The following is a 12,902-nucleotide window of genomic DNA, read 5'->3' as shown; positions in this document are numbered from 1 at the left end:
CGGCCAGCTGGTCTGCGCATGCTCTGAGGGCGCGGCTGGGGATGCCGTCTGGGCCTGCAGCCTTGCGAGGGTTAACACGTTTAAATGTTTTCCTCACGTCGGCTGCAGTGAAGGAGAGTCCGCATGTTTTAGTTGCAGGCCGTGTCAGTGGCACTGTATTGTCCTCAAAGCGGGAAAAAAAGTTATTTAGTCTGCCTGGGAGCAAGACATCCTGGTCCGTGACTGGGCTGGGTTTCTTTTTGTAATCCGTGATTGACTGTAGACCCTGCCACATACCAGTTTAATAATAACCCCACAAAATTATTGAAAACCATCATATCCATTGAATTTGAGGTCAATTTCAGTGAAAGACGAGAGTTAGTGTTCGCATTCATGGATGTGATGGTTTTCAATAATTTCGTGGGGTTATTGAGGTTTTCCTTGGTGGATTCCTAATAGAAGCTAGATTTCCATTTCCGTATTAACAAGGTGCACTTCGTTCTCAGTGCCCTGAATAACTGCCATTCAGTCTGGGAATTGCCCCTTCTGGCTTTGGCCCACTGTATTTATGGATCCAATCAGATAATTCCCCTTTAAAGCAGGATTGTCTCTACCTCCTTACCCGGTACTTTTTGAGAGGGGTGGGTTTATCACAGATAGTAGAACTCATGGAGGGAAAAGAGGAGAATGCCATGGTGGCTTGTGGGCAAACAACAATTTAATGAACACACATTATAGACAGAGGGCGGTGGGAGATGACTCCATGTAGATGGATCACACAGACCTCTGCTTGTAGATGGATCACACAGACCTCTGCTTGTAGATGGATCACACAGACCTCTGCTTGTAGATGGATCACACAGACCTCTGCTTGTAGATGGATCACACAGACCTCTGCTTGTAGATGGATCACACAGACCTCTGCTTGTAGATGGATCACACAGACCTCTGCTTGGTAAACTGCTCCAGCAGTCAGTCAGTCAGTCAGATGGATCACACAGACCTCTGCTTGGTAAACTGCTCCAGCAGTCAGTCAGTCAGTCAGTCAGTCAGTCAGTCAGTCAGACAGTCAGTCAGTCAGCCAGATGGATCACACAGACCTCTGCTTGGTAAACTGCTCCAGCAGTCAGTCAGTCAGTCAGTCAGACAGTCAGTCAGCCAGATGGATCACACAGACCTCTGCTTGGTAAACTGCTCCAGCAGTCAGTCAGTCAGCCAGATGGATCACACAGACCTCTGCTTGGTAAACTGCTCCAGCAGTCAGTCAGTCAGACAGTCAGTCAGTCAGCCAGATGGATCACACAGACCTCTGCTTGGTAAACTGCTCCAGCAGTCAGCCAGTCAGTCAGTCAGATGGATCACACAGACCTCTGCTTGGTAAACTGCTCCAGCAGTCAGTCAGTCAGTCAGTCAGATGGATCACACAGACCTCTGCTTGGTAAACTGCTCCAGCAGTCAGCCAGTCAGTCAGATGGATCACACAGACCTCTGCTTGGTAAACTGCTCCAGCAGTCAGTCAGTCAGTCAGTCAGACAGTCAGTCAGTCAGTCAGCCAGATGGATCACACAGACCTCTGCTTGGTAAACTGCTCCAGCAGTCAGTCAGTCAGTCAGTCAGTCAGTCAGACAGTCAGATGGATCACACAGACCTCTGCTTGGTAAACTGCTCCAGCAGTCAGTCAGTCAGTCAGTCAGACAGTCAGTCAGTCAGTCAGTCAGTCAGACAGTCAGTCAGTCAGTCAGTCAGATGGATCACACAGACCTCTGCTTGGTAAACTGCTCCAGCAGTCAGTCAGTCAGTCAGTCAGTCAGTCAGTCAGACAGTCAGTCAGTCAGTCAGATGGATCACACAGACCTCTGCTTGGTAAACTGCTCCAGCAGTCAGCCAGTCAGTCAGATGGATCACACAGACCTCTGCTTGGTAAACTGCTCCAGCAGTCAGTCAGTCAGTCAGTCAGACAGTCAGTCAGTCAGTCAGCCAGATGGATCACACAGACCTCTGCTTGGTAAACTGCTCCAGCAGTCAGTCAGTCAGTCAGTCAGTCAGTCAGACAGTCAGATGGATCACACAGACCTCTGCTTGGTAAACTGCTCCAGCAGTCAGTCAGTCAGTCAGTCAGACAGTCAGTCAGTCAGTCAGTCAGTCAGACAGTCAGTCAGTCAGTCAGTCAGATGGATCACACAGACCTCTGCTTGGTAAACTGCTCCAGCAGTCAGTCAGTCAGTCAGTCAGTCAGTCAGACAGTCAGTCAGTCAGTCAGATGGATCACACAGACCTCTGCTTGGTAAACTGCTCCAGCAGTCAGTCAGTCAGTCAGTCAGACAGTCAGTCAGTCAGTCAGCCAGATGGATCACACAGACCTCTGCTTGGTAAACTGCTCCAGCAGTCAGTCAGTCAGTCAGTCAGTCAGACAGTCAGATGGATCACACAGACCTCTGCTTGGTAAACTGCTCCAGCAGTCAGTCAGTCAGTCAGTCAGACAGTCAGTCAGTCAGTCAGTCAGTCAGTCAGTCAGACAGTCAGTCAGTCAGTCAGTCAGATGGATCACACAGACCTCTGCTTGGTAAACTGCTCCAGCAGTCAGTCAGTCAGTCAGTCAGTCAGTCAGTCAGTCAGTCAGACAGTCAGTCAGTCAGTCAGATGGATCACACAGACCTCTGCTTGGTAAACTGCTCCAGCAGTCAGTCAGTCAGTCAGTCAGACAGTCAGTCAGTCAGTCAGCCAGATGGATCACACAGACCTCTGCTTGTCAGTAAACTGCTAAACCAGCAGTCAGTCAGTCAGTCAGTCAGACAGTCAGTCAGTCAGTCAGTCAGTCAGTCAGACAGTCAGTCAGTCAGTCAGTCAGATGGATCACACAGACCTCTGCTTGGTAAACTGCTCCAGCAGTCAGTCAGTCAGTCAGTCAGTCAGTCAGTCAGTCAGACAGTCAGTCAGTCAGTCAGATGGATCACACAGACCTCTGCTTGGTAAACTGCTCCAGCAGTCAGTCAGTCAGTCAGTCAGACAGTCAGTCAGTCAGTCAGTCAGATGGATCACACAGACCTCTGCTTGGTAAACTGCTCCAGCAGTCAGTCAGTCAGTCAGTCAGACAGTCAGTCAGTCAGTCAGTCAGTCAGATGGATCACACAGACCTCTGCTTGGTAAACTGCTCCAGCAGTCAGTCAGTCAGTCAGTCAGACAGTCAGTCAGCCAGATGGATCACACAGACCTCTGCTTGGTAAACTGCTCCAGCAGTCAGTCAGTCAGTCAGTCAGTCAGTCAGCCAGATGGATCACACAGACCTCTGCTTGGTAAACTGCTCCAGCAGTCAGTCAGTCAGTCAGTCAGACAGTCAGTCAGCCAGATGGATCACACAGACCTCTGCTTGGTAAACTGCTCCAGCAGTCAGTCAGTCAGTCAGTCAGTCAGTCAGTCAGTCAGCCAGATGGATCACACAGACCTCTGCTTGGTAAACTGCTCCAGCAGTCAGTCAGTCAGTCAGTCAGACAGTCAGTCAGCCAGATGGATCACACAGACCTCTGCTTGGTAAACTGCTCCAGCAGTCAGTCAGTCAGTCAGTCAGTCAGTCAGTCAGTCAGCCAGATGGATCACACAGACCTCTGCTTGGTAAACTGCTCCAGCAGTCAGTCAGTCAGTCAGACAGTCAGTCAGCCAGATGGATCACACAGACCTCTGCTTGGTAAACTGCTCCAGCAGTCAGTCAGTCAGTCAGACAGTCAGTCAGCCAGATGGATCACACAGACCTCTGCTTGGTAAACTGCTCCAGCAGTCAGTCAGTCAGTCAGACAGTCAGTCAGTCAGTCAGCCAGATGGATCACACAGACCTCTGCTTGGTAAACTGCTCCAGCAGTCAGTCAGTCAGTCAGACAGTCAGTCAGTCAGCCAGATGGATCACACAGACCTCTGCTTGGTAAACTGCTCCAGCAGTCAGCCAGTCAGTCAGTCAGACAGTCAGTCAGTCAGCCAGCCAGTCAGCCAGTCAGCCAGATGGATCACACAGACCTCTGCTTGGTAAACTGCTCCAGCAGTCAGTCAGTCAGTCAGACAGTCAGTCAGTCAGTCAGCCAGATGGATCACACAGACCTCTGCTTGGTAAACTGCTCCAGCAGTCAGCCAGTCAGTCAGTCAGACAGTCAGTCAGTCAGCCAGCCAGTCAGCCAGTCAGCCAGATGGATCACACAGACCTCTGCTTGGTAAACTGCTCCAGCAGTCAGCCAGTCAGTCAGACAGTCTGCCAGTCAGTTAGTCAGTCAGACAGTCAGATGGATCACATCACACTCTGCTTGGTAAACTGCTCCAGCAGTCAGTCAGTCAGTCAGTCAGTCAGTCAGTCAGTCAGTCAGTCAGATCACACAGGCCTCTGCTTGGTAAACTGCTCCAGCAGTCAGTCAGTCAGTCAGTCAGTCAGTCAGTCAGTCAGTCAGTCAGATCACACAGGCCTCTGCTTGGTAAACTGCTCCAGCAGTCAGTCAGTCAGTCAGTTAGTCAGTCAGACAGTCAGATGGATCACATCACACTCTGCTTGGTAAACTGCTCCAGCGGTCAGTCAGAGTCAGTCAGTCAGTCAGTCAGTCAGTCAGTCAGTCAGTCAGTTAGTCAGTCAGACAGTCAGATGGATCACACCGCACTCTGCTTGGTAAACTGCTCCAGCAGTCAGTCAGTCAGACAGTCAGACAGTCAGTCAGTCAGTCAGTCAGTCAGTCAGTCAGTTAGTTAGTCAGTCAGACAGTCAGATGGATCACACCGCACTCTGCTTGGTAAACTGCTCCAGCAGTCAGCCAGTCAGTCAGTCAGTCAGTCAGTCAGTCAGACAGTCAGATGGATCACACAGGCCTCTGCTTGGTAAACTGCTCTAGCAGTCAGCCAGTCAGTCAGACAGTCAGTCTGTAGTAAATAGTGACCTAGACAACCAGGTGAGGAGAGTTCCTTAGTAATTAGTGACCTAGACAACCAGGTGAGGGGAGTTACTTAGTAGTTAGTGACCTAGACAACCAGGTGAGGGGAGTTCCTTAGTAATTAGTGACCTAGACAACCAGGTGAGGGGAGTTTCCTTAGTAAATAGTGACCTAGACAACCAGGTGAGGGGAGTTCCTTAGTAATTAGTGACCTAGACAACCAGGTGAGGGGAGTTCCTGCGTAATTAGTGACCTAGACAACCAGGCGAGGGGAGTTCCTGCATAATTAGTGACCTAGACAACCAGGCGAGGGGAGTTCCTGCGTAATTAGTGACCTAGACAACCAGGCGAGGGGAGTTCCTGTGTAATTAGTGACCTAGACAACCAGGTGAGGGGAGTTCCTGCGTAATTAGTGACCTAGACAACCAGGCGAGGGGAGTTCCTGTGTAATTAGTGACCTAGACAACCAGGTGAGGGGAGTTCCTTAGTAATTAATGACCGAGACAACCAGGTGAGGGGAGTTCCTTAGTAGTTAGTGACCTAGACAACCAGGTGAGGAGAGTTCCTTAGTAATTAGTGACCTAGACAACCAGGTGAGGGGAGTTGCTTACTAATTAGTGACCTTAACTAATCAATTAAGTACCAAACCTGCAGACACTCGGCCCTCCGTGGTATGAGTTTGACTCCTGTGGTCTAACAGATCTGGAACAATCACCTTATATTCTAGAACAGTCTAACAGATCTGGAACAATCACCTTATATTCTAGAACAGTCTAACAGATCTGGAACAATCACCTCATATTCTAGAACAGTCTAACAGATCTGGAACAACCACATTATATTCTAGAACAGTCTAACAGATCTAGAACCATCACCTTCTATTCTAGAACATTCTAACTGGGCTGGTGGGCGGCGGTCACTAATTCACTAATTACAATCGTATGTTATGTGACTCTAGCAGTAATCCGGCTTTGCTATTACTTCTCCATATAAAATCACCCACACTCCCTTGGTAGACATGTTGACACGGAAGACGCCATGTGATTTATGATAAGAGCAGCATGGTGTGTGTGTCGCTCCTATTCTTCTTTACCTCTCTGGCCCAGCTAGATACCCACCACAGTCTGTTAGGGGTGAAGCTGAGACAGGCAGGCAGACAGGCAGGCAGGCACAGGCAGGCAGACGAAGGGAGCAGGGAGATTCTCTCTCTCTCTCCCCCTCCTTCCTCCCTCTCCCTACCTCCCCCCAGCCTGTGTTAGATGAGGGATGGAGAAGGAAAGGAAGGGAGGGAGGGAGGAGAGGAGCCACATCAGAGCAGCTCCTGCCTCATTAAGGCTCCATGGAAACTGTTCCTGCTCAAATCGGTTCCACATGGGCCCCTCCTCAGTCATCCACACTACTCTTTATGTTCATCAATATGCCCACACACACACACACACACACACACACACACACACACACACACACACACACACACATCAAGACAGAGACATCAACACAGAGACATCAAGACAGAGACATTAACACAGAGACATTAACACAGAGACATCAAGACAGAGACATTAACACAGAGACATCAAGACAGAGACATTAACACAGAGACATCAAGACAGAGACATTAACACAGAGACATTAACACAGAGACATTAACACAGAGACATCAGGACAGAGACATTAACACAGAGACATCAACACAGAGACATCAACACAGAGACATCAACACAGAGACATTAACACAGAGACATTAACACAGAGACATTAACACAGAGACATCAAGACAGAGACATTAACACAGAGACATTAACACAGAGACATCAAGACAGAGACATCAGGACAGAGACATCAAGACAGAGACATTAACACAGAGACAGAGACATTAACACAGAGACAGAGACATTAACACAGAGACATCAAGACAGAGACATCAACACAGAGACATCAACACAGAGACATTAACACAGAGACATCAAGACAGCCATTAACACAGAGACATCAAGACAGAGACATTAACACAGAGACATTAACACAGAGACATCAGGACAGAGACATTAACACAGAGACATCAAGACAGAGACATTAACACAGAGACATCAAGACAGAGACATTAACACAGAGACATTAACACAGAGACATTAACACAGAGACATCAAGACAGAGACATCAGGACATAGACATCAAGACAGAGACATTAACACAGAGACAGAGACATTAACACAGAGACAGAGACATTAACACAGAGACATCAAGACAGAGACATCAACACAGAGACATTAACACAGAGACATCAAGACAGCCATTAACACAGAGACATCAAGACAGAGACATTAACACAGAGACATTAACACAGAGACATCAACACAGAGACATTAACACAGAGACATCAACACAGAGACATCAACACAGAGACATCAACACAGAGACATTAACACAGAGACATCAACACAGAGACATTAACACAGAGACATTAACACAGAGACATCAAGACAGAGACATTAACACAGAGACATCAACACAGAGACATCAACACAGAGACATCAATACAGCCATTAACACAGAGACATCAAGACAGAGACATTAACACAGAGACATCAAGACAGAGACATTAACACAGAGACATTAACACAGAGACATCAACACAGAGACATCAACACAGAGACATTAACACAGAGACATCAAGACAGCCATTAACACAGAGACATCAGGACAGAGACATTAACACAGAGACATCAAGACAGAGACATTAACACAGAGACATCAAGACAGCCATTAACACAGAGACATCAAGACAGAGACATTAACACAGAGACATTAACACAGAGACATCAACACAGAGACATTAACACAGAGACATCAAGACAGAGACATCAACACAGAGACATCAACACAGAGACATTAACACAGAGACATCAAGACAGCCATTAACACAGAGACATCAAGACAGAGACATTAACACAGAGACATTAACACAGAGACATCAACACAGAGACATTAACACAGAGACATCAACACAGAGACATCAACACAGAGACATCAACACAGAGACATCAACACAGAGACATTAACACAGAGACATCAACACAGAGACATTAACACAGAGACATTAACACAGAGACATCAAGACAGAGACATTAACACAGAGACATCAACACAGAGACATCAACACAGAGACATCAATACAGCCATTAACACAGAGACATCAAGACAGAGACATTAACACAGAGACATCAAGACAGAGACATTAACACAGAGACATTAACACAGAGACATCAACACAGAGACATCAACACAGAGACATCAACACAGAGACATTAACACAGAGACATCAAGACAGCCATTAACACAGAGACATCAGGACAGAGACATTAACACAGAGACATCAAGACAGAGACATTAACACAGAGACATCAAGACAGCCATTAACACAGAGACATCAAGACAGAGACATCAACACAGAGACATCAAGACAGAGACATCAACACAGAGACATCAACACAGAGACATTAACACAGAGACATCAGGACAGAGACATCAACACAGAGACATTAACACAGAGACATCAACACAGAGACATTAACACAGAGACATCAACACAGAGACATTAACACAGAGACATCAGGACAGAGACATCAACACAGAGACATCAACACAGAGACATTAACACAGACATTAACACAGAGACATCAACACACAACAAAAATATAAACTCAACATGTAAAGTGTTGGTCCCATGTTTCATGAGCTGAACCTATGACAGTGTGTTGACCTATGACCTTATGAGCTGAAATGTTCCAAAGGAGTGTTTCTCCTACACCAAGATAATCCACCCACCTGACAGGTGTGGCATATCAAGAAGCTGATGAAACAGCATGATCATTACACAGGTCCACCTTGTGCTGGGGAGAATATAAGGTCAGTCTAAAATGTGCAGTTTTGTCACACAACACAATGCCACAGATGTCTCAAGTTGAGGGGGGTGCAATTGGCATGCCGACTGCAGGAATGTCCACTAGAATTGTTGCCAGGGATTTAAATGTGAATTTCTCTACCGTAAACCGCCTCCAACGTCGTTTTAGAGAATTTGACAGTACATCCAACCGTCCTCACAACCGCAGACCATGTGACCACGCCAGCCCAGGACCTTCACATCTGACTTCTTCGCCTGCGGGGTCATCTGAGACCAGCTACCCGGACAGCTGATGAAACTGTTTCTGTCTGTTAAAAAGCCTTTTTTTGAAAAAAAAACATCATTCTGATTGGCCGGGACTGGCTCCCAATTGGCTGTGCCCCTGCTTTCCCAGCCCCTCCCATGCCCCAGCCCTCCCACCCCTCCCATGTCCCTGCCTTCCCAGCCCTCCCATGCCCCTGCTTTCCCAGCCCCTCCCATGCCCCAGCCCTCCCACCCCTCCCATGCCCCAGCCCTCCCAGCCCTCCCATGCCCCTCCCATGCACCTCCCATGACCCTGCCTTCCCACCCCTCCCAGCCCCTCCCATGACCCTGCCTTCCCTCCCCTCCCATGCCCCTCCCATGCACCTCCCATGCCCCTCCCATGACCCTGCCTTCCCACCCCTCCCATGCCCCTCCCATGCACCTCCCATGCCCCTGCCTAGTCATGTGAAATCCATAGATTAATTTAGACTGAACAAAAATATAAGCGTAACGTGCTACAATTTAAAAGATTTACTGAGTTACATGTTGTGTTTTATATTTATGTTCATAACACACACACACACACACACACACACACACACACACACACACACACACACACACACACACATTACACACTGTACAGGTATCTAGTCATTTAACATTTCATTTCTGTTCTTGTTATCACATCAGACCAACTCCGAGAACATGTTTAATAATGTTAAATTGACTATTCAATGTTATACTGTTGAGGTTTGGAGTCATATAATAAATATACCTGTAATTTAATAGTTTGCTGTTGTCTTGGCACTGGTCGTCAGAATAGATTGTAAAATGTATTTCTAATCTTTAAGGGACGACATGAATAAAGGATACTGTCAATACTCCAGAAGATGTGGTTTTCATGAAGGGACGATGCAGCTAAATGAATCAATGTTGTGATGACGAGTTTTAAACCGGGTTCTCCCTCTCCATCCGTCTCTCTCTCTCTAGGTTCGTCAGATCTCAGTCCGTTCCCAGGTCAGTTTGAGCGTCAGTTCCCGGGTCTCTCCTCTCTGACGGAGTCTGGTTTCTCCAGTCCCAGAATGCACTACCCCACCACCTTTACCTACACCCCTCCTGTCACCTCCGCCATGTCGCTAGGCTCCGCCCACTACCACCCCTACCTGCCACCTCCCTACCCCGGGTCCACCCAGAGTCAGAGTGGACCGTTTCCGACCAGCAGCGCTCCCTATCTCTACTATGGACCATCCTCTGGGTCGTACCAGTTCTCCATGGTTCCCGGGGGGGACCGCTCCCCCTCCAGAATGGTTCCTCCCTGCACCAGCGCCTCCACCGGTAGCTCCCTGGTTAACCCTAACCTGCCCAGCCAGGCAGATGGAGGGGTGGAGGGGGACGGGAGTCACAGCAACTCCCCAACTGTACTCAACTCTGCTGGGGGACGCATGGATGAAGCTGTCTGGAGACCTTACTGAGGAGAAAAGGGGGAGGGAAGGAGGAAGAGGAGGATGGAGAGGAGGAGGAGAGGAGGACGTGGAGAGGAGGATGAAGAGGGGGAGGAGAGGAGGAGGAGGAGTAGGAGAGGATGAAGAGGAGGGGGAGAGGAGGATGAAGAGGAGGAGGAGGAGGAGAGGAGGATGAAGAGGAGGAGGAGAAGAAGGCAACGTAAACTAATGTCATGGTTTTAAAGCACAAAACCTTTCAAATGAATTTTTGAGTTCTGATTAAAAAGCAGCAATTCTCCAGTGTCAACCACAACTTACGGGACAACGCTTCAGGCTATTTGTAGCAGACAGCTTGTTTTGTGTAGTATTTGTATTTGTATAAGGCTTTTAGCTGAGTATGTTGTTGTACTAGGACAATATAGCAGGACAATACAGCAGGACAATATAACAGGACAATATAGCAGGACAATACAGCAGGACAATATAGCAGGACAATACAGCAGGACAATATAGCAGGACAATACAGCAGGACAATATAGCAGGACAATATAACAGGACAATACAGCAGGACAATATAGCAGGACAATATAGCAGGACAATACAGCAGGACAATATAGCAGGACAATACAGCAGGACAATATAGCAGGACAATATAACAGGACAATATAGCAGGACAATATAACAGGACAATATAACAGGACAATATAACAGGACAATATAGCAGGACAATATAGCAGGACAATATAACAGGACAATATAACAGGACAATATAGCAGGACAATATAGCAGGACAATATAACAGGACAATATAGCAGGACAATATAACAGGACAATATAACAGGACAATATAGCAGGACAATATAACAGGACAATATAGCAGGACAATATAACAGGACAATATAGCAGGACAATATAGCTGGACAATATAGCAGGACAATATAACAGGACGATATAACAGGACAATATAACAGGACAATATAACAGGACAATATAGCAGGACAATATAACAGGACAATATAGCAGGACAATATAACAGGACGATATAACAGGACAATATAACAGGACAATATAACAGGACAATATAGCAGGACAATATAACAGGACGATATAACAGGACAATATAACAGGACAATATAACAGGACAATATAGCAGGACAATATAACAGGACGATATAACAGGACAATATAACAGGACAATATAACAGGACAATATAGCAGGACAATATAACAGGACAATATAGCAGGACAATACAGCAGGACAATATAACAGGACAATATAGCAGGACAATATAGCAGGACAATATAACAGGACAATATAGCAGGACAATACAGCAGGACAATACAGCAGGACAATACAGCAGGACAATACAGCAGGACAATATAACAGGACGATATAACAGGACAAGCACTGAGTAGCAAAAGAGGACAGAAACACGTACAGTATGTTACCATGGTGATGATAAGAGTAACATCTATGTTGCGATGTGGTGGTATGAACAAAGTTTGCTTTAAAATGTCTATATGCTCATTTTAAATCAATTAATTTAAATGGTATATTATTGGTTTTAACTTATGAAGACATAATTGATGCCATGTATTTTAACACTTGAGGGGTAGAATTCTGTATTCTGAATATTTTTATGCATCATTACGTTAACAGTCTGTTTCGTTGGTCATTTAAGTTAAATGATTTTAAAACAATAGTTTTAACATAATATTATTTTTTCAAATGTGTTTATACATTTAAAATTCCTCTCCAAAGATAAACGAAAAGCTATTTCCTCTGTAAACAATAATAATTGAATCTGAATGATGAAATCTTTTACGCGTAAAAAGCAATGACACACTAGATTACAGAATGAAAAACATGAGGCTCTGAATTCATACAGTAGAACAACAGCATGTGTGATGACAAACTGACTCTGACCATAGACACGCTTCTCCTTTATATTTTAGACAGGTACACAGGTAGATCAGGTAGACAGGTCGATCAGGTACAAACTGACTCTGACCATAGACACGCTTCTCCTTTATATTTTAGACAGGTACACAGGTAGATCAGGTAGACAGGTCGATCAGGTGGACAGGTAGATCAGGTAGACAGGTAGATCAGGTACAAACTGACTCTGACCATAGACACGCTTCTCCTTTATATTTTAGACAGGTACACAGGTAGATCAGGTAGACAGGTAGATCAGGTAGACAGGTAGATCAGGTAGACAGGTAGATCAGGTAGACAGGTAGATCAGGTACAAACTGACTCTGACCATAGACACGCTTGTACTTTATATTTTAGACAGGTACACAGGTAGATCAGGTAGACAGGTAGATCAGGTAGACAGGTAGATCAGGTAGACAGGTAGATCAGGTAGACAGGTAGATCAGGTACAAACTGACTCTGACCATAGACACGCTTGTACTTTATATTTTAGA

At 46.2% G+C, this 12,902-nt stretch overlaps 1 protein-coding gene across 1 annotated transcript in view; it reads left to right on the top strand.

Annotated features, from left to right (window-relative positions):
- Window positions 1–10,587, top strand: part of LOC118383487 (runt-related transcription factor 2-like) — a 123,392-nt gene extending 112,805 nt beyond the window's left edge. Inside the window, exon 6 of the mRNA XM_052471744.1 lies at window positions 10,018–10,587. Coding sequence (XP_052327704.1) covers window positions 10,018–10,499 — 482 coding nt within the window. The 3' untranslated portion in view covers window positions 10,500–10,587. The remainder of the gene's footprint in view (window positions 1–10,017) is intronic.
- Window positions 10,588–12,902: the final 2,315 nt, after the last annotated feature.

Source organism: Oncorhynchus keta, chromosome 19 (assembly GCF_023373465.1).
Source record: "Oncorhynchus keta strain PuntledgeMale-10-30-2019 chromosome 19, Oket_V2, whole genome shotgun sequence".
Classification (NCBI taxonomy): domain Eukaryota; kingdom Metazoa; phylum Chordata; class Actinopteri; order Salmoniformes; family Salmonidae; genus Oncorhynchus; species Oncorhynchus keta.
This window is presented reverse-complemented; position numbering and strand designations above follow the sequence as displayed.